The 26621-nt window shown below is 43.9% G+C and overlaps 1 protein-coding gene across 1 annotated transcript in view; it reads right to left on the bottom strand.

Annotated features, from left to right (window-relative positions):
• The window catches only part of ADCY2 (adenylate cyclase 2), a 4811883-nt gene that overhangs the window by 2567024 nt on the left and 2218238 nt on the right, over window positions 1-26621 (bottom strand). Inside the window, exon 4 of the mRNA XM_069219709.1 lies at window positions 15281-15430. Within this exon, the coding sequence (XP_069075810.1) occupies window positions 15281-15430 (150 nt within the window). The remainder of the gene's footprint in view (window positions 1-15280; window positions 15431-26621) is intronic.

The raw sequence follows: 26621 nt of genomic DNA, 5'->3' as shown, positions 1-26621 counted from the left end.
AAACATACTTTTGTGGTAGCCAAGGCTTGTTGGCACCTTCCAACACAAAATCTCATCTGCAACAATATTCACGCCATGGGACATCTTTTGTATCATGCAGGAACCCACTGGCATCCTCCAAGGGTGCATTCCTGCAGTCTTCTACTAACAGGGGACTCTTCTTTTGCACCCTCTTCTGGGTTGGCAGAGGCTCCTGTCCTTCCTGGAACTTCTTTTGACTTCTGGACTTGGTCTCCTTCCTTTGCAGGGCTTCAGGTCCATTAATCCAGCAGATGTTCTTTGCAGACTTGGTTGGCTGCTGCAAAATCCCCAAAACGAGGTGTAGTGTGTCCTAAGGAAACTTGCAGTACCTTACTCCTGCTTTTCTGGGCTCTGGGGTGGGGTAATTTACTGTATTCTGACTCTCCCAGCGATTCTGCACACACTACATGTGTCTAGGGGGGAATTTGTGATTCACATTCCACTTTTTTAGTATCTGGTTTGTGTTGCCCCTAGACCTATTTTCTCCCATGGCATTCTATAGGATTTCTTACTATTTGCATTGTTCTATGACTCTTTACTTGTCTAATTTTGGTGTCTAGTGTATATAGTGTGTATAATACTTACCTCCAGAAGGAGTATTGCCTCTAAGATATTTTTGGTACTGTGTCACCCAAATAAATACCTTTATTTTTGATAACACTGAGTATTGTCTTTACTTGTGTATAGGTACTGTGTAACTATAGTGGTATTGCAGGAGATTTGCATGTCTCCTAGTTCAGCCTAAGCTCCTCTGCTACAGCTACCACTAGCAGCCTATGCTACTAGAACACTACTACATTTCACTAATAAGGGATAACTGGACCTGGTGTAAGGTGTAAGTACCTAAGTTACCCACTACAAGCCAGGGTAGCCTCCTACACCAGGTTGCAAGCATGAGCTGCGAGGTCAATGTGTTTGTAGATGGAATAATGTCACTCCTGCAGTTGAGGGAATCATTGGTTTCTGAAGACGAGCATTGAAGCCGTGATGCGTAGATTACGAAGCTGATGCTCATGGTTTCTCCACAATGTTGAAGGGATGTGTTGATCTTCCTTCAGCAATGATGGCAATGAAGTGGTTTCAGTGCAGTATTGATGCTAATGCACTGGGTGCCACTTCCAGCAGGCAGGAGTTGTGTTGATTTTACTGGTGCAAGTATCTGGGTCCACCTCCATTGAACCAGGTACAGGAGCAGGGTTAGAAACATTGATATCATTGAGTATCAAGCAACAAGGAGGCAAACCAACAAGCCCTTGGAGATCACTGTGGAGTGCAAGGCAGACTCCACCTCTCCCTCAGCAAGTTCAGGGAGCAGCAGGCAGCAGGGACAGCAGAAAAGCAGTAGTTCAGGTCAGCAGTCTGTGAGAGTAACTGTCCTTGATGCAGCATACCAGTACTTCTGAACATCCAGTTGTAGGTCCATAAATGTCTGATTTGGTGGGGTTAGAGACCCAGTACTTATATCTTCGAAGTGGGGCTGACTTCAAAGAAGGATCTTTGAAATACACAAATATCCTTTATTTGTCAGCCCTGGCTCCAGCAGGAGATAATTAGCCCTGTTTGTGGGGGCATGCACTGCCCATTCAGATGTGTCAGCCCCTCCCACCCATCCTGCCCAGGAAGAGCCATCAGAATGCAGATGAATGCAAATGAGCACTCAAACACACCTAACCTTCCTTTATTTATGGCTGTCTAGAGGAATGCACAAAGAGTAGCTGTCATCCACTCAAGACGTGTATTGGAGACAGACTGCAGGCACACAGAGCTGTAAGAACAGAGAAATGCACACTTGGTAATGTTGAATCCAGCTTTACCAGTAAAGAGGATTTATCGTTAATATTCCAACATGAAACATTATAAAGTTACTCCTTCTTGATCAGGAATTACAACTTAAAAATGTAATAAGGAATTCCCAATGTTTACCTATGAGAAGGGTAGGTCTCACAGCAGTGAAAAATTATCTTTGGGAGTTTTTCACTACCAGGACATATAGGCCCTCATTACGACCCTGACAGACGGTGCAATGAGGGCGGTAGGACTGCAAACAGGCAGGTGGTAATTAACGCCCCATTATGACATTGGCGGTTTGACATATGCCAAACCGCCAATGTACCGCACCATCTGCCACGGCGGCAATGACCGCCAGGCTGGAGACAACGGTCTCCAGCACGGCGGCCGTCACTAGTCCGCCAGCGGTATCATGACCCCGCATACCGCCATGGATTTCATGGAGTTTTGAACCACCACGAAATCCATGGCAGTAGGCACTATAAGTGCCAGGGAATTCATTCCCTGGCACTGATTGGGGTCTCCTCCTCCTCCCACCCACTCCCATGAGTCCACCCCCAACACCCACAACCCCCCTACCGCCCCCAAAGGTAGTAGGACCCCCTCCCCACCCCCTGACTCCCATACACCCCCCAAACATACCCCCCACCCCCTCACGCACGCTCACAACACTCACACACTTACACGTGCACATCCGTACACACATGCACACATACATACACTGAACATTTCCCCTACACACATTACACCTCCTGCATACATACACGCACTCACACACCACCACTAAACGCTCAAACACACACACACCCATGCACGCACACACCACACAACACCCCCGCCCCCCTCCCCTGATGGACGATTACCTTACCTGTTTCTGTGGTCCTCCTGGAGGGAATGGGATCCAAGGGGGCTGCTCTGCTGCCAGCACCCCGTCACCAGAACACCGCCACGCTGAATACTGGGACGTAATTCGGTGGGTGATGTTCTGATGACGTGGCGGTGACGGTGGACCACTACACCGCCGACCGCCAGTATGGCTGCTGGCGGCTCTCTGTCCAAAAAAAGGGCGGAGGGTCGTCAGCAGTCATAATATGGTTGGTGGAAGACCGCCGACACTGGCGGTCTTCGGCCCGGCGGGACCTTGGCAGTCTTAGGAAAATACCTTTGAGGTTTAAATGAGGGCCATAAAACCTAACAATAGATGCCCTACCTTTTAGTTACATAAACTCCTGCCCTGTGGGCTACCTAGGGCCTTAGGGGTGACTTATATGTAATAAAAAGGGAGTTTGAGGCTTGGCAATGGGTTGAAATGGCAAGTGGAAATGGCAGTCAAACTGCACACCCAAGCTATGAAGTGGCAGTCCTGAGACATGTTTAAAGGGCTACTTCAGTGGGTGGCACAATCAGTGCTGCAGGTCCACTAGTAGCATTTAATTTACAGGCCCTGGGTATATGATATACCACTTTACACGGGATGCAGAAGTAAGTTAAATATGCAAATTATGCATACACCAATGTTACCATATTTGGGGAGAAGCACATGCACTTTAGCACTGGTCAACAGGGGTAAAGTGCTCAGAGTCTTAGGACCAACTAAAAGAATCAGCACAAATATGAGGCAAGCAGGGAGAACATTTTGGGGGACCACCCTAAGGCTGACATGTCTAACAATATCAGCCTGAGTTCTTAAGCTTGTACAGAATTGTACAGAATTAGAAACTGAACAGCTAACGATTATTCATTCTATTTGGCAGTCCATAGTTTACACTTCAGGATAGACCTCTGATTTGGTTCCAAGGAAGTGACGGCAGGGATGAATCTACTTTTTATTTGCAAAGAAGCCTATCAGACCTCTCACCGGTAATGCTCACATTGAATATTCTCGTGCTTGCACGCTCACACAGATTATGGAGGCTGTTTCATCTCCTGTTTAAATTGAAAATCCATCAAGCAATCATTCTATTTTGACTTGAACTAGGGCTCGGTGGTCTCTGCGACCACATGTAGGAGGCATTGAAGTCAGTAATTAAAAAAGAGTGTGCCTCAAAAGGGCATGGTGTACTTAAATCACTGTGTGATCAACGTATTAGATTGGAGGCTGAGATAGAATCCTGGAGCGGGTAGAAATGGGCTGCTTTGATCTTTTCTTAGCTGGTTGAGCCTAATTCCAAAATATTGTTGTATCATGACACCTCTAATTGGTAAGTTACATCCTTGGGCAAATATGCTGCTAGACTGTTTCGAGAGAACAATAGCCTGGGCAGCTTCTGATATTATAATATTTGCAGATGATGACCTCCTCTACAGTCAAGTTGACAAACTGCATGAGTTCATGGGATTTCACAAAGAGTTCTACATGGCCAGGGGAGTAGCTACTACGCAGCACATCCACAAATATTTGAACAGGTCAAGCCTAGCATGGCTGAAGGTGCAGCAGTGTTAGGGCCAGTGATACAAGAAATTAAGGGTGCAATTAACTCTGTACGCAATGGATCTGCTCAAAGCAAGTGATGGGTTCCTAGTGGAGTTCTCTAACGAGTATGCAAAAGAGCTTGCTCTATTTTACCACAATACCTGTAATAAGGCTTTTGAACATGGCACATTACTCCTAACATTAAGAGAAGCTGTAGCAATAACACTATTAAAACCAAGAAAAACACCTCAGTGCTGCAAGTCATATACCCACTGTCTCTGATCAACTTTTACAGTACGTTACTTGGTAAAGTCATTGCCAGTATGTTCATCCGGGTTGATTCCCAGAAGATCCACCAAGGACAATCTTTGTACATTGCTTGACAATACCCACCAAATTGATCTAGAGGTGCAGCATCTGCCATAATTCTGACTGCATCAAAACTGTTTGACTCAATTGAAATGCCTTTTCTTCTAGTGGCACTTGAGTGAGTTGCTATTTACTGTACACATGCCTAGAATAAAAGTAAATAACTCTATTTCCTTTCGATTCCCATCTGCAGAGGCACCAGACAAGGCTGTACCTTGTTGCCCATAATATTTACTCTAGCAATGGAACAGCTTTGCAATAGTATGAGAGAGCTTCATCTCCATCGGACTAAATCGAAGCTAATGCCCTTTACCGGATGCACATACACTCCCGCAATGCAGTTCCCACTACAATGGCAATTGGAGCCTTTCCACTATCTAGGTATACAATGCCACTGGAAAAGTGACACTCTTATCAGAGACAACTGTGGTACATATATGTCCAGCATTACAAAACTGAAGGAAGGGTCGATTAAATTACTGTTTACTGGTGAGTAGAATTGCTCTCTGGTCCTTTTCCCCAAGATGTTATATGTTTTCCAAAACTTACCAGTCCTGCTGACCAGGACTGCCAGCTCAGAATTGACTGGAATAAAATCATGATACCATGAAAGCTGGGTTGCTTTGCCGCCCCTAATTTTGAAATCTATTATTTTGTGGGGCAGGCCCAGTTTGAGCTGTTCAGGCTGAAATGTTTCTGTTGGAGCAGGGCCAAGACTGATTTTCACATGGCTGAGCCTAATCTGAGGTGGCATGGTGGGCAAAAGAACGATGGCTTGGAATGCTACCATGAGCGATTGCCAGTTGTTAAACAAATTGAAGGCATTTATCCCATCTCCTAGTGTAATTCACAGTAATTTGAGGTATTTCACTCCATTCATGTTATGTGAAATTCCTGAAATGACATGAGTATGTCACTTCACATCATTATGCATCTTGTGCAATAGAAATTTACCCCCAAACATACCATTTAGAATACAGTTATCACAAATGCACAGGAGAAAAAGAACTCGAGGTGCTGTATTTCATAGTGCTTTTGTGTTTTTTTGCACTATTCTATTTTTTAATGTGAAATGTGTCCTCATGTCAAAAATTGATGCAAGGGCAGGTCATACTCAAATATAGTACAGAATGATGGTTATGAATTGCAATGTAATGATGTGAAAGCCACTTACCCAAATGTTTTTAATAAAGAGATACGTGGGTATAAACTTAAAACAGTGGATATTTGTCAAGTTTGAGTGGATCACTTATTAATCTAATTTGTAAAACCATTTAAACGAGTTGCTGCCTACATGGCATCAAGGTATTTTAGACTGATTTTGAAGAATGAGGAAATGTTATACAAGAGGCACAAGAACATTTAAAGCGTTTTTGTTAGGGTTAAGATTGGAAAACAATTTGAGATCAACTGATTGTTTAGATATCTCCACCTGTGCAAATGTTTATTTTAGCTATGTGGAACATTCTTATTAGGTGTAGTGCAAGTGCTTTACACTTGCACATAATACGAACCTCTATTCTTCAAATGAAATTCGTTTTTCCAAACGTTAGTTCTAAGAAACATCTACATTTTATTCAAAGATAGGACGATTAACATTAGTTGACGTTCTTTCAATATAACCATCCCTTCTTAAACATTTTAGGTTTAAGCTGGATCAACAGAAAAATGTGGTTTACATTTCAGTTTCTTTTATGAACGTTTTATTTGCAAATATAAATTGTAATCAATTTCCTGTTGCTTTGGCTAAACCCTAAACAGATAAGTGAAAATTATTGTGACTAGCGTTAGAGTTTTTCTTAAAGATAAATAAAGATGATGTCCTTTAGAAGATTGGAACAATAAGAACTTTACCGGAGCCTTACTGGATAGCGAGGAAGACACTCCCCCTGTTGAGGATTTCAGTACTTTTCTGCACAGTTAATTCGCTTATTTTTTTACGTTCCCCTAGACAGTGCATGTGATCTCTCTGCATGACATTTGTTTACATACAGTGGTCTTACAGCCCTCCCATAGCTTACCATTGGTTAGATTTAGCATCGCACTCATTTGATTTATTCCTCTTTGTCATGGCTTGCAGGTATCATGTGCTGTTCTTGTGTTTGTCCCTTCCCTGAAGTATAAACCAATTACTTCGATCTTTCCACTGCTACCTATTTTAGGGCTACTTTTTTTTTAGATGAAGCACTCTTTATGAGTGTTTGTGTTTTCTGTTCATCTTCCATATCGTTTTACATGTAGTTTCTGTTACCTCCCACCAGCCTTATTCCATATAGCTTCTGTTCCATCCCATACCCCTGCCTAACAATGTAAGCAAAACAGCTGATCCATGATAACAAATAGCGCTGTCATTGTGGCACTAAATACACATATTATTATACTGCAAAGAGTGTGATTCTGTGTGCCCTCCAAATAAAGAACACTGCAACATTATGGTCCTGATTACAACTTTGGCGATGTGGGTTAATCTGTCCCAAATGAGACGGATATCCCACCCGCCCTATTACAAGTCCATTATATCCTATGGAACTCTTAATACGGTGGGTGGGATATCCGTCACATTTGGGATGGATTAACCCCCTCTGCAAAAGTTGTAATCAGGCCCTATGTCTTGTCCCTCAAAATATCATTTAACAAGTGAAACATTGTTTCTGTTGCATTCTCCTGCTTTGTCCAAAATACAGTGTATCATTGACAAAACCCATGGGTAGTCTCTAGTTAAAGATTAAGGACCCCATAGTATTTGAACTGAGGCGCTGACATAGGTATTTGACTGTATTTCTCCAGGTCACTGCACTCTACGCCACTCTTCTCTGCACTCACCAATCCAATCTATGCTGCTTCCTGCTCTACTACTTCACTCATCACCACTCCACTCTATGTCATTGCACTCCGTGCCTCTGCAGTACTGCACTCAAAGCCACTGCACTCTATACCATTGCACTCTATGCCACCATACTCTGCTCTGCACTACTCTTCTCTATGTCACTGATCTTTATTCCACTCTACTTTACACTAGTCATCTCTATGCCACTGCACACTACACCACTCCACTCTATGCCATTCTATTTTTCTCTTTACCACTCCAATCTAAGCCACTAAGCGCCACACTGCTTCCCTCTACTCCACTCCACTTGATGCCTTTGCAGTCTATGCGACTGCACCGTATGCCATTCTGCTCTACTCAGCACCACTTCACCCTGTGCCTTTCCACTCTACGCTACTCCTGCCTACACAACTGCACTCTATGCTACTTCACTCTACACCACTGGACTGTATGTCACGCTATTCTACACCACTGCACTCTATACGTCTCTACTCTGCTCTGCACCACTGAACTCTATGCCAGTGCACTCCATGTCACTGCCACTACAGTCGACACCACTCCAAACCACTTCACTTTACTCTCCACTACTAAACTCTATGCCACTACACTCTACTGTGCTCTACTCTACACACTGCATTCAACACCTCTCTACTCTACTCTGCACCACTCTACTCTACACCACTCCCCTTTATTCTGCACCACTGTATTCTATGCTACTTCACTCTATGCCACCCCGCTCTATACCAATCAACTCTATGCCACTGCACACTACACCACTTCACTCTACTCTACTCTATGTCACTGTACCTACTCTGCACCACTCTGCACCACTACACTCTATGCCACAGATCACTGCACCACTTCTCTCTAACCCACTCCACTTTATGCCATTGCACTCCTTGCCACTCTAGTTTACAACACTCTACTCTACTCTGCACCACTACACTCTATGCCACTCTACTCTATGCCAGTCCAGTCTACACCAGTGCATTCTATGCCACTTCCCTCTATGCCACTCTACTCTACTCTGCACCACTGCACTCTATGCTAGTGCAATCTATGCCACTGGACTCCACTCTTCACCACTACACTATACGCCACTACACTCTATGCCATGCCACTCCACACCACTGCACTGTGCTCTGCATCACTACATTCTATGCTACTGCACTCTACTGTGCATCACTCCACATCAGTGAAATCTACACCATGCACTCCACGCCACTGCTCTCTATGCCACTCCACTTCACGCCACTCTACTCTATGGCACTCAGCGCCACACTACTCCACTCTACAACATTCGACTGTATGTCACTCTACTCTGCACCACTGTATCTCTATACCTCTCTACTGTACACCACTCTAGTCTTACCACTGCACTGTACTTTACACCACTGCACTCTACAAAACTCCACTCTGCTCTACTTTATGCCTCTCCACTCTATGCCACTTCATTCTACACCACTCTACTGTAGTCTGCACCACCCAACTCTATGTCACTGCACTGTACGCAACTCCACTCTATTCCACGCCAATACACTCCACACAAATGCACTCTACTCTGCATTGCTGCATTCTTTACAGCTGCACTCTACACCATTGCAATTTTTGGCACTGTACTTTACACCACTTCATGCCACTGTACTCTACACTAATCTACTCTACTCTGCAACTTTCCACTCTATGCTGTTGCACACTACACTACTTCCCTCTACTTCACTGCATTCCACTTTATGCCATTGCACTGTACACCAATGTACTCTATGCCACTTCCGTCTACACCACTGCACTCTATGCCACTGCACTCTATGCCTCTCTTCTCTGCACAACTCTGTCACTGCACTCTTTGCCACTTTACTGTAGTCTGCACCACTTCACTCTATTCCACTCCACTATACTACAAACCACTCAGTCCGCTCTACTGCACGCTGCACTATGCAACTCTTTGCCACTGCAATCTATGGCCCTACACTCTAGGCCACGCCATTACATGCCATTACACTATACACCAATGCATTCTACTCTGCACCACTGCACTCTGTACCACTGCACTCTGTACCACTGCGCTCTATGCCACTCTAATCTACTCTGTACCACCACTCTTTATGCCAATCCACTCTATGCCACTCCAGTCTACATCACTGCTCTCTATGGCACTGCAATCTACACCTCTCTCCTCTGCACACCTCTAATCCACTGCACTCTATGACACTCTACTCTACTCTGCAACACTTTACTCTAGGCCACTGCACTCTATGCCACCCTACTCTACACAACTGCACTCAACTCTACACCATTTCACTCTATGCCATTTCCCTTAATGCTACTCTACTCTACCCACTCTACTCTACTCTTCACCACTTTACTCTAAGCCACTGCACTCTGCACCACTCTACATCACTGCACTCTATGCCATCCTACTCTACTCTGATTCACTACCCTCTGTGCCACTGCACTCTACTCACTACACTCTTCACCACTCCACTCTGCCCCACTGCACTGAATGCCACTTCACTATATGCTACTCCACTCTATGCCACTCCATTCCACTACACTCTACTGTGCCCCACTCCACTCTATGCCACTGCACTCTACTGTGCACCATTCACCTCTATACCACTGTGCTCTATGCCCCTCCACTTTATGGCACTCCTCCACTTTATGGCAATCCACTCTACACTGCACCGCTCCACTCTATACCACTGCTCTCTATACCACTCTACTCTGCACCCCTCCACTCTATGCACTGCACTCAATGCTTCTCTAGTCTGCTGTGCACCACTCTATTCTGCACCGCTCCCCTTTACTCTGCACCACTGCACTCTACACTACTCCACTCTGCCAAACTCCACTTTATGCCAATCCACTCTATGCGACTCCACTCTACTCTTCTCCACTCTACTCTACACAGAATTCTACTTTCCACCACTCTGCGTCACTCAATCCCAAACCACTCCATTCTATGCCACTCTACTGTACTCTGCACCACTCCACTCTGTGGCACTGTACTCTACACCACTCCACTATATGTCACTCCACCCTATGCGAACATGCTGTACACAATGCACTCTACTCTGCACAACTACACTCTGCACCACTGCACGCTACACCACTGCAATCTATGCCACTCTTTTCTACTCTGCAACACTCTACTCTCCATTACTGCAATCAATGCAACTGCATTCTATGGCTGCTGGCCTCTACACCACTCTACTCTGCACCATTCCACTCTATGCAGCTGCACTCTACAGCATTCTACTCTAGTATGTATCACTCTACCCTATGCTGCTGCACTCTACACCACTCGACTATGCACCACTCTATCCCACTGTACTCTATGACAATCTAATCTGTGACACTGCACTCTACCCCACTGCACTCTACTATGCACCACTCTATGGTATTGAACTCTATGACACTTCACGCTGCGCCACTCAACTCAACTTTATGCTACTGCACTCTATGCCACTGCAGTCCATGACACTGCACTTTACTCTGCACCCCTCTTCTCTACTTCACCACACTCTACACCACCCTACTTATCTCTGCACCTGTCTATGCTGCTCCAGTGTAGTTCTGCACCTCTCTATTCAATGCTACTGCACTTTATGCCACTGCAGCCTGCACCTCTCTACTCTCGGGCACTACACTCTATGCCACTCTGCTGCACTCCACTCTACATCACTGAGCTCTGCACCACTTGACTCTACTACACTCTGCACTACTCTAATCTATGACACTGCACTTGCCACTCTACTCTACTCTGCACCACTCTACACCACTCTCACTACTACACTTTACACCACTGCACCCTACACCACTCTACTCTACTGCACTCTATGCAACTCCACTCTACTTAAACCACTGAACTCTGCATCCCTTTACCATGCACCATTCAATGCCACTGCACTCTGGTGCTCAACTTTAACCTACAGCACTAAATTCTGAGTACAGAACTCTCTGCTTTCCTTTATTTTTGCAAGTGTAGAGCTTCAGGCTAAACACTTAGGCCCATATTTATGAAAAATGACACACAACTGCACTAGCGTTATTTTGCGTCAAACATTTTAGCGTGAGATAATGTCATTCCTTAGAGCCACCTGTGCACCAAATTTATTAAGTGGTGCACGATGGCGCTAAGGAATAGCTAGCAAAATGAACAATGACACTGGATGGCAGTAGAAAAAATGGTGCTAGGCAGATTAGCTGCAAAATATATGCAGCTAGTCAGCCTAGCGTCATTTTTTGTTGCATATGCAGCCAAAAAATGACTTCTGTTTAAGTATAGATAGAAGTCATTACCAGAACCCCAAAAAGCAACACTTGGGACCAGTGTCCCCAGGGCCACCCCAACAGACACAGTGCCAGCCAGGCGGCCACATGTAAGTGGCCCCCAGTGGCACTTAACAATAAAACACATATACTTTCATAAACTTATCTGGGATGGGCTCCCTCCTGCAGCAGTGTCCCTGTGGTGTGGGAGGGGGTGATGCTGGGGTTGGGGTGGGCATGTGTGTGCCCAAAATAGGGATACCATGGTGGAATCCATGGTGTTTCCCTTTGAAAATGTGCCTAACTGCACTTTAACGTTTACTCTGACCATGCGTTAAATTTTGATGCTCATTGAGCTTAGCATCATTTTCTAGGGCTTCTATTTAGGTGTGCTTCATTTTAGCATTGGAGATAAATATGGTGCTAGGGGGCCAGCATCATTTTTAGGGCTGGACGTCTACATTACATCATACTGTCGCAACGAGACGCAAAGTGGGTTGACACTTCCTTAAAATGGCGCTAACTCCAATATTTTGATGCTAGACAGGTTTGGCGTCAAAATATAAATAGGGAGTTAAGTTAGCGTTGCTTTAACATAAAAAAATTATGCTAAAGCAACGCTAACTTTTCATAAATATGGCCCTTATTCCCTGTGCTGAAAGACTTCTACTGGAGTCTTCACTATGCTGACACAATCTCGCATTTCTAAATTTCTTTAAGGCTTAATTCAAGCTACCCTCATTCCTTACTTAGAACTCTGATTACATGACTTTAGAATCATTTCATGTTTAGGAGAGAGAGTAGGAGTTTCTTTGAACACTTAGGGGCAGATTTAAGAGCCCCTAGCTCCCCCTTGCGACATATTAGCATCATTTTTTTACTCTAATGTGAACCAATTAGGCCAAAATCGCCATGCCAAATTCACAAAGTGGTGCAATGCATGCATTTCTCCACTTTGTAACCCTTTGCGCTACATTATGCCTGCCCCAGGCATAATGTATTCAAAGGGGCATTCCACCTATTGGGGGGAGGTTAAAAAAATGGCACAAAAAAATCTAAGAGATTTCTGTGCATCATTTTTTTGGCACTTTTAACACCTTCTCAGAGCAGGTGTTAAAAGGAGGATCCTATTAGTTTAAATGGGCCTCTGGGTGTTTTGCAGGATTAGCATAAAAAATGTTGACACTAATCCTGTAAAGCACCAAACAAGCGTCACAAATTCTGACACTAGTTCCCTAACTACCGCCATGGTGCACAGTATATTAAATAAAGCGCACACATGGTGGCATTAGGGGGACGCTAAGGGGCGCAAGAAAAGTGGTGCTGCATAAGGTGCAACACCACTTTTCATAAATCTACCACTTATTTCTAATTCTCAGTTTCTGTATTGCAGTTACTGTTATTGCTTTTATCTTAATCTATTGAGGCTGAACCAATTACGATATTTCAGCTTGCCAGATGCAATCCCGTATCTTTTTTATATTTTCATAACTTGAGTACATATTGGACTGATTATTGATTGGAAACAATTGATTCATTTCAATCACCAATTCCTGGCCTTTATTGTGTGACCAAATGGCTTCATGAAATTTGAATTATTATTTTTAACTGCCTCAGCATCTGAGGCCACTTAAAAAGATCCGTCAAGTGAAAGGTCAAAAAATCACGCCCCTGACCGTTCTCATATCTTGCAAAGATTTTGGGGGGTTATGGTGGAATGCCTTGTCTGGAGCTTTCAGGAGCCAGACTGCAATTTAGCACCCATCATTGTGCAGGTTGGAGGTGCAGAGTGTTTACCATGTTACAAGGGCTCTGAGAGCACCCAAGAGAGCATGCAGAGGTAAATCCTATAGGTCTGGTGGCCATTATGGTGGATGAATTTGAGGACTGAGCCATTCCTAAGTTTAGCATTACTTGAAGAACATCATCAGTCTTCCAACTGGAGGGATGTGGATGTGATCTAGAGGCACTGCATTTGTTTGTAGCTTTATTTTTGTAACGTGTAGTGGTCAAGGGGAGGGAACACAGTGGTGGCCAGATCATGTCTAAGCAGACAGCTGGGATGGGTCGTAGGAAGTGACTTCGCACAAGCAATATGATCCTGGATAAAGCACAACCTTTTGCTGGCACAGTCAAAAGCTGGTTGTCTGAGCAGGGGCATTCTGCCCCTTCGGATTTGTAGCTTTCCCCAACGTCTTAGCAGCAGACTGAAGGGTGTTTTGGGATTTACTGATATACCTGTTTGCAGACACCAACAATACTTTGCTTCCTTTGATTATGGCCAGGCTCCAACTGGAGGACATGGATGAGTATGATGATATCTTAGTTTAGTAGTGAGAGCAGCTTCTTTATTCTATGGCGTGACTGAGGTTCTAGTATGAGTGTAATTTATTTTCTCAAATTCCCTTTCGAGTTTCGTCCTGCTGACCCATACTTTTTATCATGAGACTGTCGGACTTGAGCTGGAGAACTTCATAAACTATCTTACAAATCTTCCTAGGGGAAAAGTCATGACTTTGGCACCTGCGTGGGATCTCCCATTTTTTTCGGGCCCTTTAGCAGGATCGCTCTTAAGGATATCTTCTGAGCTTTTCCCAAGTTGCTCAAGATTAAGATGTCTTTACGATGATCAATACCCCGCTCTGGAGCTGGGGTGGCAAGTTCACATTCACCTTATCTGAGGGTCATTTCAAAGATTGTGACATCCTGTCTTGAGCCAGGGCTGCTTACAATGGTGCGAAAGCTAAACTTCAAGTTTCACAGTCACAAGGAGCTTATACCTTCTATACTTTTACCCAAGTAAGAATCCATGGAAGCTCAGACGTCTAGACTAATCAGCCTCTGCCTACTGTGGCTTGCCATTGTTACTCAGACCACAATTAAATCTAATGTGTCTGATTTGTTTCTACAGCGAGGGACAGATAATAAAACTAAACAAGAGACATGGGTGCAGATGTTCTCTTTATTAGGTGCCTCAAAGATGAAGGATTGCCCGAATTGAGGATTTCAGTTCGGAAAGTAAAACAAAAATGTCTCGCCAAGACATACCGCACCACGTGATAGATGCAAGGCTCTCAAATTACTGCAAATGCATGTATTCAAAATATTGCAGATGTTATTCTGGGCAAAACACAGATCTCTGGCATTTTAACATTAAACATGGAGTGCTCAAGTGTTATTACTTATTCGATATGTGTCTAAATGTTACCGCTTTTTCCCAGTGTTCAATCTTCTCATCACGTTTTTAACTAGTACCTCTAGTCACACAGTTATGTATATGTTTTTTCATCGCAGCAAAATGGAGGTGGGCACATTTATGAACAGACCCGAGGAATGCTACTATTCATAATAATACATGCTGCTTTTTATACCAGGAGTGCCGGGATTTAATTGTTAATTTCGCATGTCGTTTGCTAATTATTGTTGAATATTAATAAAGGCACAATATATACAGACAATACTAGTTTGGTACACCATAGCCGATTTTATTACAGTCAGGTACTTATTGGAATATAATATATTGTGCAATTGGGTGTGTGCGGTATTACACAAAAGCAGGAAACATGAACATGCACCAAAATTGTCAGTACCTGCTGCCGTTTCTCAAACTCCAGCTTGATGCGGGATTTAATGCAGTTGCACGTGTCCTGATACGTTTGCTGCAGAGCAAGCTCCATTAGATGCTTATGGTACGCCCCTGCTACGTTGCCGCATATAAAAATGATGACGTTTGCCAGAATCTAAAAAGGAAAGAATACATTTGTCACCGAGGGGAACCTTTGAAGCAGTGGCAGCTGATAAAGATTAAAAGTAGTAGGGCACAAAGTGAAACCATGAATTTGCCTGAGCGAGTGCATTAAGCAAACATAAAAGTCCTGAGAGAATTTGATCTTTGAGGGAATCCCCGAAGTCGCATGTGGAGCACCCCAAGACAGCACTATAGATCCATACTAAGAGACGGCTGTGCTACACAAATAACATCAACATAACTGCTTGTGGGGTAAGAAGTTCTCTGCGGAAATATTGGACAGGGAATACTTGAACACATCAAAAAATCTCAGAAATAAGGAGGCAATCACAGCGCGTAACTCCTAGGGAAAAACATACTATATCACAAGGACTAAGGGCACATATATTTGGTGTAATGTTTTAAGACAATGGGACTTCCAGAGAAAGAATGGGTTATTTCAAGAAGCAAATCAGAGGCACATATCAAGTAAGAAGCAGCACATCTCGGGGGGCACTGGACACATTTATTAGAGGGGAGAAGAATTATTTTAAATAATGAAGGGCATCTCTCAACAAGACTTAAGGCCTCATTTACGAGGACCTAGCGGCACACTGCGCAACCGGAGCATCATTTTTTTTATGCTCTGGTGGAGCAGTGTGCCAGCTCATATTTACGAGGCCACACAAAGCCACCTTGGTGGCTTTTCATGGCCTTGTAAATATGGACCCACTTTAATTCATAACACTGTGTGAAAGGGAGATTCCATGGGTGCTGCTTGGGGTGTTCCCACACAACACCTGTGGAACATGAAGGAATCTGATGCATTTCCAGATATACAAGTTGAGGAATGCGCCAGATTCCTACTCCACCTCACGGGTGGCATAAGAGTCATGCAACAGGGAGAAATATCTTTATTTCTCCCGTTTTTAGATTGAGCGTGCATGCGCTTTGACCTGTTGGAAGTACTGTGGGCTTTTAACCACACCCACCATACGCCCATCACTATCACTCGTTCATGGGCCTGCCTTTCAAAAATCCTTTGTTATCAGTGGTAAATGCTTTACATTTGTCCCTCCTTGGGGCGGTTTTGTTACCGCCTTGCAGACTGCCCCTGTTACATGGATAATTGCACGATTGCTGGAATGTTTGACTGCGAACAAACTTCCTTTTTTTTTTGTGTCTCCCCTTCACACTCATGCTTATGGCGGCCATGGCACTTTGAATCGGCTCGCTTATGTCAACTGTTCTCTGTTCATTTCCAATTTAAGTGGCAATAAAAGTCCCGTTAGGAATTTATAATGCTAATAGCTCTAACTCAAGCAAATGAGAGGCCCATTGCATTGCAAATGCTTGTTTCCTCTTTCTGTGTGTGCTGCACAAAGAGGAATACACCTTCTGTGATTGTTTTTGTGAAGGAAGGTGTGCCTTTCTGCACAGAAACAATCATCCCCACAATGCATGCACCCTTGCACCATGGTACAACGGTGCCCACATTGGCTCATGGCAGCAATTTGTGTGCACAGGGGGAGAGAACAGAAATGTGCCATATATTGTAGATACAGCTTATTTCTGCCCTTTCCCTGTGGTGCAAGGTGACACAGCAAGGCACTTTCGGTGTCCCCTGTGCCTTGTAAATGAGGCCTTGTTGTGTTAAGATGGCCACATTTCACGAAATGGTAGCAGAGGAAAAGTGGAGAGGGACTAGGACGCATTTTCATATGAACGAAGAGTGAGCTGGCAGCGATTTTGAAAATAGGAGTGGGCTTCGCTTTCAAATGGTGAGCTCAGAAGATCAGCACCCTGCAGGAGCTCCAGGCCCAGTAATATTAAAGGAAGCCATAGGTACTTAGCAAATATATACAAACATTTTTAATGTACAACTCTTCAACGAGTTTGTAGCAGCTTTGGAAAGATGGGGGGATGAGTTCATATGTCCTAGATCAACCTAATGCTTCACCTGCCAGCCTCAAGCCCCTGAATTATCTATCTCCCTTTTGTATTGCCTTCTTTTGAAAATACGATTTAAAATAGCAATGAAGCATTTTCATGGTCAGGAGTTCAGTCTATTTCTGTTTTGCGATTGCTGCTTATCAATTACCACGATAAAGGCCATGTTGAAAAGAAAGCACACTAACACCAGAAAATGATGTAAATTGTGCCCTTGTTTTTAATATTCCAGAGAATTTAACATTGATTCAACTCTCACCGTGAATCCTGCAGGAATCATTTGTAAAGCTAAACATTGAAGCACTGACAATCATAACAAAGGAAAACTTTAAATTGCACATTTTATAGACATGATTTTTCATTTACATCACAAATATGCTGCTTTTATTTGATGGCTGCAAGGTCAGACAATCTGCTGGTTAAATGGTTCACTGCAGAGCTATCCGGTGAAGCTGGCAGTCATTTTTCAGAATGTGTGTGAAATCACTGTATTCCCCCGTAGTACACAGTATTGTAATTTCACTTGAAGCGCTGCGAAGACGTTGCTCATCACTGCTGCCTGAGATACCAGACTCAGCATGAGGGTCGGTGTGAGGGATCTGTAACTTCCTTTTTCTTTTCTCCTGGGCTTTGGGGCGGGTTCACTTGATTTAAACCAGCACTTCTGAGAGACTAACAGCTACAGTTTACCTCCTCTCCATACGTTTTTTATTTCATTTTTAATGGCGGTGTGGGTCCATTCAGTAAAGTTCGGGAAGTTGGAAACTGGATTCGGCTGAGTGGGTCAACTTATACACTGCACAGAATCCAGTGTTCAGCTTCAAGCCTGAACTCTGTAACTCCACTCTCCCCTCATTTCAAAAGAGTGTGGTCGAGCCAGTGAGGTTCACTGACCGCACCCAACTCTGTGACAAGGGGCCAGATGTAGCAACTTCCGCATTTGCGATTCGGAAATTGCAAGTCTGTGCGACTCGCAATTTCCAAATCGCAAATGCGGATGCAGAACGGTGTCTCGGACACCGTCTGCGATTCGCTATAGGGTCGCAAAGACCAACCTCATAAATATTAATGAGGTGGGTCGCATTTTGCGACCCCATAGCGAGTCCCTACACTCACAGGGATGGTGGCCTGCTGAAGTCAGCAGACCTCCATGTCTGTGACAGCTTTTTAAATAAAGCAGTTTTAAAAAAAAAAATTTGCAGCCCGTTTTCCTTAAAGTAAAACGAGTTGCAAAAAAAACAAAAAGAAATAACCAAACCATTTGGTTTCATTTTTTCAGAGTAGGCAGTGGTCCATTGGACCACTGCCTGCTCTGAAAAAACCTTTTGGGCATGGGGACACCTTCCCTTTTGCGAATGAGTTACCACCAGTGTGACACTGGTGGTAACTGCGAATTGCTTTGCGACCACATTCGCGGTCACAAAGCAATTCTGCATTGCGATGCGAGGCGCAAATAGGAAGGGAACACCCCTTCCTATTTGCGAGTCTCATTCACAATTTGCGAGTCGGTATGGACTCGCAAATTGTGAATGTGCATAGCAGAAGGCTGTTTGCATGGCGCAAACTGCGATTTTCGCAGTTTGCACCATGCAAACAGCTTACTACATCTGGCCCAAGGTGTGGAAAGCTGGGGAGCCTGACTCCAGTCCTTAATTGATTTGAAGCCCCTGGCACTCCAGGGCTTCATTCTGAAGCATCCAGGACTAACGTTTAAAAAAGTCATCAATGGGTGGAGCTTAGCCTGGCAGGCAGTGGTCAAAGTGGGCAGGGTCTGAAGGGCATTGCGTTTCCATACTTTTTATTTTAAGAAAAACAGTCACCCTACTTTTTGTTAAAAGATAACCATTCCATGATGGTTAATTCTGAGAGCTGAAATCTATTGCAAAAAGAACAGGCGATGAATGGAATGCAGAGCAATGTCAAACATACAACCCCAGTCAGAGATCTGGAACTAAATCCATCATTTCTTTCCACCATGCCAACCCATTTTGGACCCAGAGACATGCAAATCAGTTTTGATCTTGCTCCCTATGACAACAGTCAAGCCTGAGCTGCCAGACTAGGTCCTCCCTGGAGCAGAAACAAGCATCCTGGGACTGGTTTTGGGGTATTAGCTCTCATCAGTCAGGCTAGCTTGAACCAGTGGAACAGAGAGCCTGGGACCCACAACTGTACACACTTAGGGCAATAATGCAAAAAGAACCGATGATATATAGAATACTGAACAATGTCAAACATTTACCCCCAGTCAGAGTCCTGGGCCTAAATCCATTGTTTTTTTGCCCACCATGCCACCCCAGTTTGGTCCCAGCCATAGGGAAATCAGTCTCAACCCTGCTCCATTAAATTACCATGCCAGACATCAAACATCCAAGAGTACACTTTTGTGATGGGTATGTAGCCACTTATAGGATGTCTCTGAAGTCTGAGGCAAAGTGAAGTGTGAGTTTCAGTTAGCTGGGTATTGTGGGTGTTCTGTGTTTGAGGAGTACTTTCTGATCTTTCATCTTTCCCAGTCTATCTGAATAATTGTTGTTGAGCCCCCTGAATGGGATTCAGTCAAACATTAAAGACCCAACCCTGTCCAAAGTCCCATCTGCAAAAGAAAACTCTGCTACGACGTTGCATCCCATCCATTCTGCTGTTGTATATGGTTGAGTTACCAAACTGACTATTGTGAACAAATCTTTATTTAATGTGTTTTGGGGCCTTGAAAACACCTGATTATTCAGTCCTGTTCAATGGCATTGTCCATTATTTTCTGGCCCTACAGTATTCAAGACCAGCGATGCGCTCGTCCTCTAGTTAACCTTTGTTGTTGTGGCCTTGAGTGGTGCAGACATATTGTTCACCATCTTCACGTAGATTACTATGCTGAACTCTTTCAATGCCTGTGGGACCCCAATACAGTTTGGTATGTCCACTGTCCTTTCTGTGTCCTGAAAAGATAGCTTGCTTGGTCATCACCTTTAATCACTTGAAATAGCACCATTGTTGTGAAGTGGCTAACTCGTGTCAGGGTTGCAAAGGTGATGTAGTGACCAGCTCTCAGAATATCCAAAACACGTGTGCCTACAATCAATTCTATCCATGCTTTCTGGGATTTCTGTATGTGACTGCCAGGTAGACTCTGAGCCAGCCTCAGCATAGTCAAGAACAACAAATTCTTAATGATTAAGATGGACAACATTGAGATGAAGACAGAGAACTGACATTTTTGTCTGGATGCTTGAAGCCTAGAACGTTTTCTACTGGACATTAATTTGGAAGGTGATGAAGAATAACCATTTGGCCGATGACGTATCTGAAACACAGAAACGTGCTTTTTAACTTTAGAGATAGTCTAGCCTCCATGTTTAAGTCAATCTCTGAACATCATGAGCAATAGGAAAGACATCTTTAACCTGACAACCTCTGTGAAGTGTCTATGTGCCAACGCTTCTGGATTACCAGGAGCGTGACCAAATGAATTGCTCCAGCAGTGTAGGTTGAAGTCTGAACTCAATCAAGTGCCAAATCTAACTGGACCTGAAATTGGTATCTGTAAACATTAAGTGTGAGCTATATGTAGAACAAGTGCTAACCTATCGTTTGACTGACAGGCTTGTGGGAGAGGACTCCTCTGCTTACTGATATTTTACCTGCAAGCCGTGGCTAGATTAAATTGATCTGTAAAGACTCTGACTATGGTTTATTTGGTTCCTGATGAAGTATACTTGAAGCATGAAGTGTGGTACGGTGACTATCTATAATCACTTCCTGTCACACAGAAACAATTGTTTTATTGTTGGATGCAACAAAGCCCCACTTGATCAAGAAGTTGAAAACGTTGTAGGGCATTCAATTCCAGGGCTTCTGTGGATTCTGTGGTGTTAGACTTTTCATCCTTGGCGTGGTCTCCCTTAACTTTTTGCCTCTGTTCCCCAGGTTGTTGATGTGTGCTGGACTCTGATTTTGCTGTTTTTGTTACTCTGGGCACTTTACCACTGCTAACCAGTGGTAAAGTGCAAGTGCTCCTGTTTAAATTGTATGTAAGTGGTTCATCCATGATTGGCATATTTGAATTACTAGTAAGTCCCTAGTAATGTGCACTAGAGGTGCCAGGGCCTGTAAATCAAATGCTACTAGTGGGCCTGCAGCACTGGTTGTGCCACCCACATAAGTAGCTCTGTAATCATGTCTCAGACCTGCCCCTGCCGTGTCTGTATGTGTATTTTTACACTGTAAATTCGACTTGGCAAGTGTACCCACTTGCCAGGCCTAAAACCTTCCCTTTCCTTACATGTAAGGCACCCCTAAGGTAGGCCCTAGGTAGCCCCAAGGGCAGGGTGCAGTGTATGGATAAGGTAGGACATATAGTAATGTGGTTTATATGTCCTGACAGTGAAATACTGCCAATTTCGTTTTCACTGTTGCAAGGTCTGTCTCTCTCTCATAGGATAATATGGGGGCTACCTTTAAATATGATTAAAGTGTAGATTCCCCTAGAGAGTAGATGGACATGTGGAGTTTGGGACCCCTGAACTCACAATTTAAAAATACATCTTTTAGTAAAGTTGATTTTGAGATTGTGCGTTTGGAAATGCCACTTTTAGAAAGTGAGCATTTTCTTGCTTAAACCATTCTGTGACTCTGACTGGTTTGTGGATTCCCTGTCTGGGTCAGTTTGACAGTTGGGTTGTTTTTCACCTCACACCAGACAGTGACACAAAGGGAGCTGGGGTGTGATCTGCATTTCCTGATTAGCCATCTCTGCTAGGAGGGAGGGGTGGAGTGGTCACTCTCATCTGAAAGGACTGTGCCTGCCTCTGACAATGCTGTCTCCAGCCCCCTGGTGTGTGTCTGAGGCCTTGCCTGGGCAAGGCAGGATTTCACAAGAAGGTGTGAGTCCCCTTTGAAGAAAGGTGACTTCAAAGACTAAAATGGGTATAAGAAGGGCACCCAAACTTACAAACTTTAGAAACACTTCTGGAATCAAGAGGAACCTCTGCCTGGAGAAGAGCTGATCGCTGAGGAACAAGTGCTGCCCTGCCTGTGACTGTGCTTTGTGGAGCTTTCCTGCAGTGCTGCTTCTGCCAGAGTAAGAGGGCAAAGACTGGACTTTGTGTGCCTTCCATCTTGAAGAAGAAATCTCCAAGGGCTTGATGTAGAGCTTGCCTCCTGTTGTTGAAGTCTCAGGGATAGCAAAGACTTCTTCCTGCCAGCACCTGGAGTCTCTGGAGAGACCCCTACTCTGCTCTGTGGTGCCCTTCCAGTTCCTGGGACCCTGAAAGGAGAGGCTGGCAGCCTAAGGACAAAAATACACGCACCGAGCGCCGTGCGGAGAAAAGATCGACGCGAATCCGATCGCGGCTGAGAAAACGACGCGACGCCGGCTCCGCAGCTGAGAAACGACGCCGCAGGAAACGCGACCGGAGAATCGACGCCCGGAGCAGGAGAAACGACGCGCAGCATCGCTGACGAAGGCTGAGAGATCGCAACCTGCGCCGCGGGACTTTCGGACCGTCGCGTGGCTGGCTTTTTCGACGCGCATCGCCGTGCCGAGTTGTTTTCGACGCACACAGCCGTGCCGGGTTACTTTCGACGCACACCGCCCGTGCGGGGTTATTTTTGACGCAAACCAGGTACATTTTCACGCTAGCAGCGCTAGTGTGGTGTTACAACTACCTAAAGACTCTTTCTATTTTAAACCTTTAAAAAAATCATAACTTGACTTGTGTATGTTGGATTTTTGTCGTTTTGGTCTTGTTTTGTCTAGATAAATATTTCCTATTTTTCTAAACTGGTGTTGTGTCATTTTGTAGTGTTTTCATTAAGTTACTGTGTGTGTTGGTACAAATACTTTACGCCCAGCACTCTGAGGTTAAGCCTACTGCTCTGCCAAGCTACCAAGGGGGTAAGCAGGGGTTAGCTGAGGGTGATTCTCTTTTATCCTAACTAGAGTGAGGGTCCTTGCTTGAACAGGGGGTAACCTGACTGTCAACCAGAGACCCCATTTCTAACATGTGGCATGGACTTTCATGTCTTCCATGTCACCATAACTGCAGTTAGTACCTTGTCCTCCATCCCTTATAAGATTGTGGAGTCTGTTCATAATGCACTTTTCTCGCTTGCCTCCCAGAGCCATAGTCACTATCACCTAATCAAGCTCATGGATTCCTTGCTCTGACTTAGCTGGCAACAATTCTGTTACCCACATTGCATCTCCCGTAATTAGAGTGCAAATAGAAGATTGTGAGCCATAGTTTTGTTTGTACACATGTTTAAATGTATGTTCTTTCTTGTTGATACTTGTTGGACCCGGCCTTTGTACAGGCTCATCCCCAAACTTTTTGCCTCCTTCCTCCTATTTTTCTGACCTGTTGTTGTAGGGTTTTGAACTCTGGGCACTTTACCACTGCTAACCAGTGCTAAAGTGCATATGCTCTCTGCGTAAATTGTACTGTTGATTGGTTTATCCATGATTGGATATTTGATTTACTTGTGAGACCCTAGTAGAGTGCACTATATGTGCCTAGGGCCTCTTGATTATATGCTACTGGTGGGCCTGCAGCACTGGGTGTGCCACCCAGTTAAGTAGCCCCTTTACCTTGTCTCAGGCCTGCAATTGCAAGGCCTGTGTGTGCAGTTTCACTGTCACTTCGACTTGCCATTTAAAAGTACTTGCAAAGCCTAAAACTCCCCTTTTTCTACATATAAGTCACCCCTCATGTGTGCCCTAGGTAACCCCTGAGCAAGGTGCTGTGTGGGTAAAAGGCACGACATGTACCTGTGTAGTTTATATGTCCTGGTAGTGTAAAACTCCTAAATTCAATTTTACACTACTGTGAGGCCTGCTCCCTTCATAGGCTAACATTGGGGCTGCCCTCATACATTGTTGAAGTGGTAGCTGCTGATCTGAAAGGAGTAGGAAGGTCATATTTAGTATGGCCAGAATATTAATACAAAATCCTGCGGACTTCATCTGGGGAATTAATCCCATGCTGATGATGCAACACACTCATCCCTCTCCTCTCAGGAGAGTGACCCCTATCGGGGTTTGCCAAATCAATTTTTGCTTAGTGACTAACGTGAGACACTATATCACCATCACAAGTCTGTAAAAAACATACCCACTCTCTGGGATACCGTTCCCATTTGTATCGCCAGGATGGGATGGGTGGAGTTTGCAACTCAAATTGGATCAGCTACATGCCTTCCAGGGAGGAGGGAATTCCCTTACAGGTAATAACTGGATACCAGAAAAGAGGTTTCAGTGATCCATATGCACCCACCACACATCAGTGATATTTACAAAAAACTTCAGCACTGACACTTTTATGGGTGTACCCTTCTTTCCTCTTAAAATCTGATAGCCAGGTCTCACTGAGGCAGTTGGTTTTCATGTCTTAGCCTGGTCAAGGTTTTAGGGTTTCTATCTTTGGGCTTGATGATTTTACAGAGCTCAAAGCCCTCCAGTGGGAGAAAGTAGTCAGGAGAGATGTTTTAAAGGAATTTCATCAAGAATCCTATACTGAAATGCTATTAAATACGGCACACGAAAATGGAGTGAACAGTTCACCATATTTCATACACCCCCGGTACCTTCTCAAGGGACATTGCAGTAATCATCTGCCTCATTTCCACCCCGAAAAATGCTCTATTCATTTACCTCTGGATCACTGGCAACCAGGGAAGTGAAAGCCTCTTAACTTTTCTAAATAAAAGATCACCATCCCCTTGCTATAAACAATCAGATCCGGATTAAACGTTGCATAACTGGGTAACATTTTAATACGGCGATCGCAAATTGACTGTACGCTCAAAAATATTTTTGAGTCACACAATGTATCCTGAAATTATTCTGCCTGAAAGATAATAAAGAAATCAGACAAAGGGAAATGGGATTTTACTTAATGCCATACCATTCAAAGTGAAATGCACTTTTGATTTAAATTCTGAAAAGTTACACTTTTCTCAATCATATAAAAAGAGTAGGCCTGTATTCTTTCCAATTCTATAAAAAAAGATAAAAACCGCTGTTCGTTTTTACTCCCTTGGCCATTAAATGGATATTATGTGGCTCCTCACTGAGCGTGTGTCAAACAGTTTTCTTCAAGGGCTTTTTGGCTGCGGCTGATTTGGGTCCTGGGGCTAACTTCACAATTACAGAGAATGACATCCATAATTTACGATTTAGTGCTACAGCTGAGAGGTAATGAGTCCACTGGGGCAAGATTTACTCTGGATCTAGTTTTAATGAATGGTCTGTCTCTGCTCCTTTCACACTCTGGATTTAGTTATGTGGGATGCCCTTTTGTAATGCTTCCTTTACAGGCTGGAACTTCAGCTAAGCCTTCTGTCTCACAAGGACGTAGGGACAACAATTGCTTTCTTTAAATGGGAAGAATTAACGAAAAAGTGGAAGACTGAAGTTTTGACAGCTACCTGTCTCGCTGCTTATTGAATCTTGAATGGCACTTTGTTAAAATATACTGGTAGGTTGAAAAGATTTTTGACGGTCCATATTAGGTGGCCTTGCTATATTTTATTCGTGTAAAAGCCACATATCACGAAGATGTGTCATTAGCAGCAAACAAGGTAAATGGATACGACCTACTAAGTGTCACAATCAAAAATTAACTTTTCCTGTCTCTGCTATAGTAAATGATGATACAGAAGTGCACTGTGGACATGAAGAGATTCACTAAACGAATACAAGCACATTTTGAACAGGAAATGGGCCTGGCCCAAGATTTGTGGTCAAGGAACAGACCAGCACAGTTGCACTGCATCTCTAAAGGATTCTCTTGTGGAAAACAAGAAGCTGCATGATGTGCACTTGATGCACAATCGATTTGTAAGTTCTTGTTTGAACAGGTAAATGATACATGCTGACAGAGAAAAGACCACTACCGACATTGCAAACTCCCTCTCATGCTTAGGCCCAGTTGAAATTTCTGTCATACTGGTGTAATCTTGCATAATTTTGTGAATCTCACAATAGGTTTTTTACCTTAAATTTTCAAAAATATGCCACTACACAATATGGCGCGGGCGCATGAGAGCAACGTGAACAACCAGAATGAGAGCATCTGTTGTTCACAGCATTTCTGCTTTTTGTGCTATTTTTTTTAGAGTGAAGACCATCCTTACGTCTAAAATGGTCACAAGGATGCATTCTGCACCAAAATATAACACTAAACACTTTTTAAATATTTCATGTAATATTGTGGACTTTTTGTGTGATTTTTACATAATTATGCAGAAGAAAA

This window comes from Pleurodeles waltl, chromosome 2_2, assembly GCF_031143425.1.
Source record: "Pleurodeles waltl isolate 20211129_DDA chromosome 2_2, aPleWal1.hap1.20221129, whole genome shotgun sequence".
NCBI lineage: Eukaryota > Metazoa > Chordata > Amphibia > Caudata > Salamandridae > Pleurodeles > Pleurodeles waltl.
This window is presented reverse-complemented; position numbering and strand designations above follow the sequence as displayed.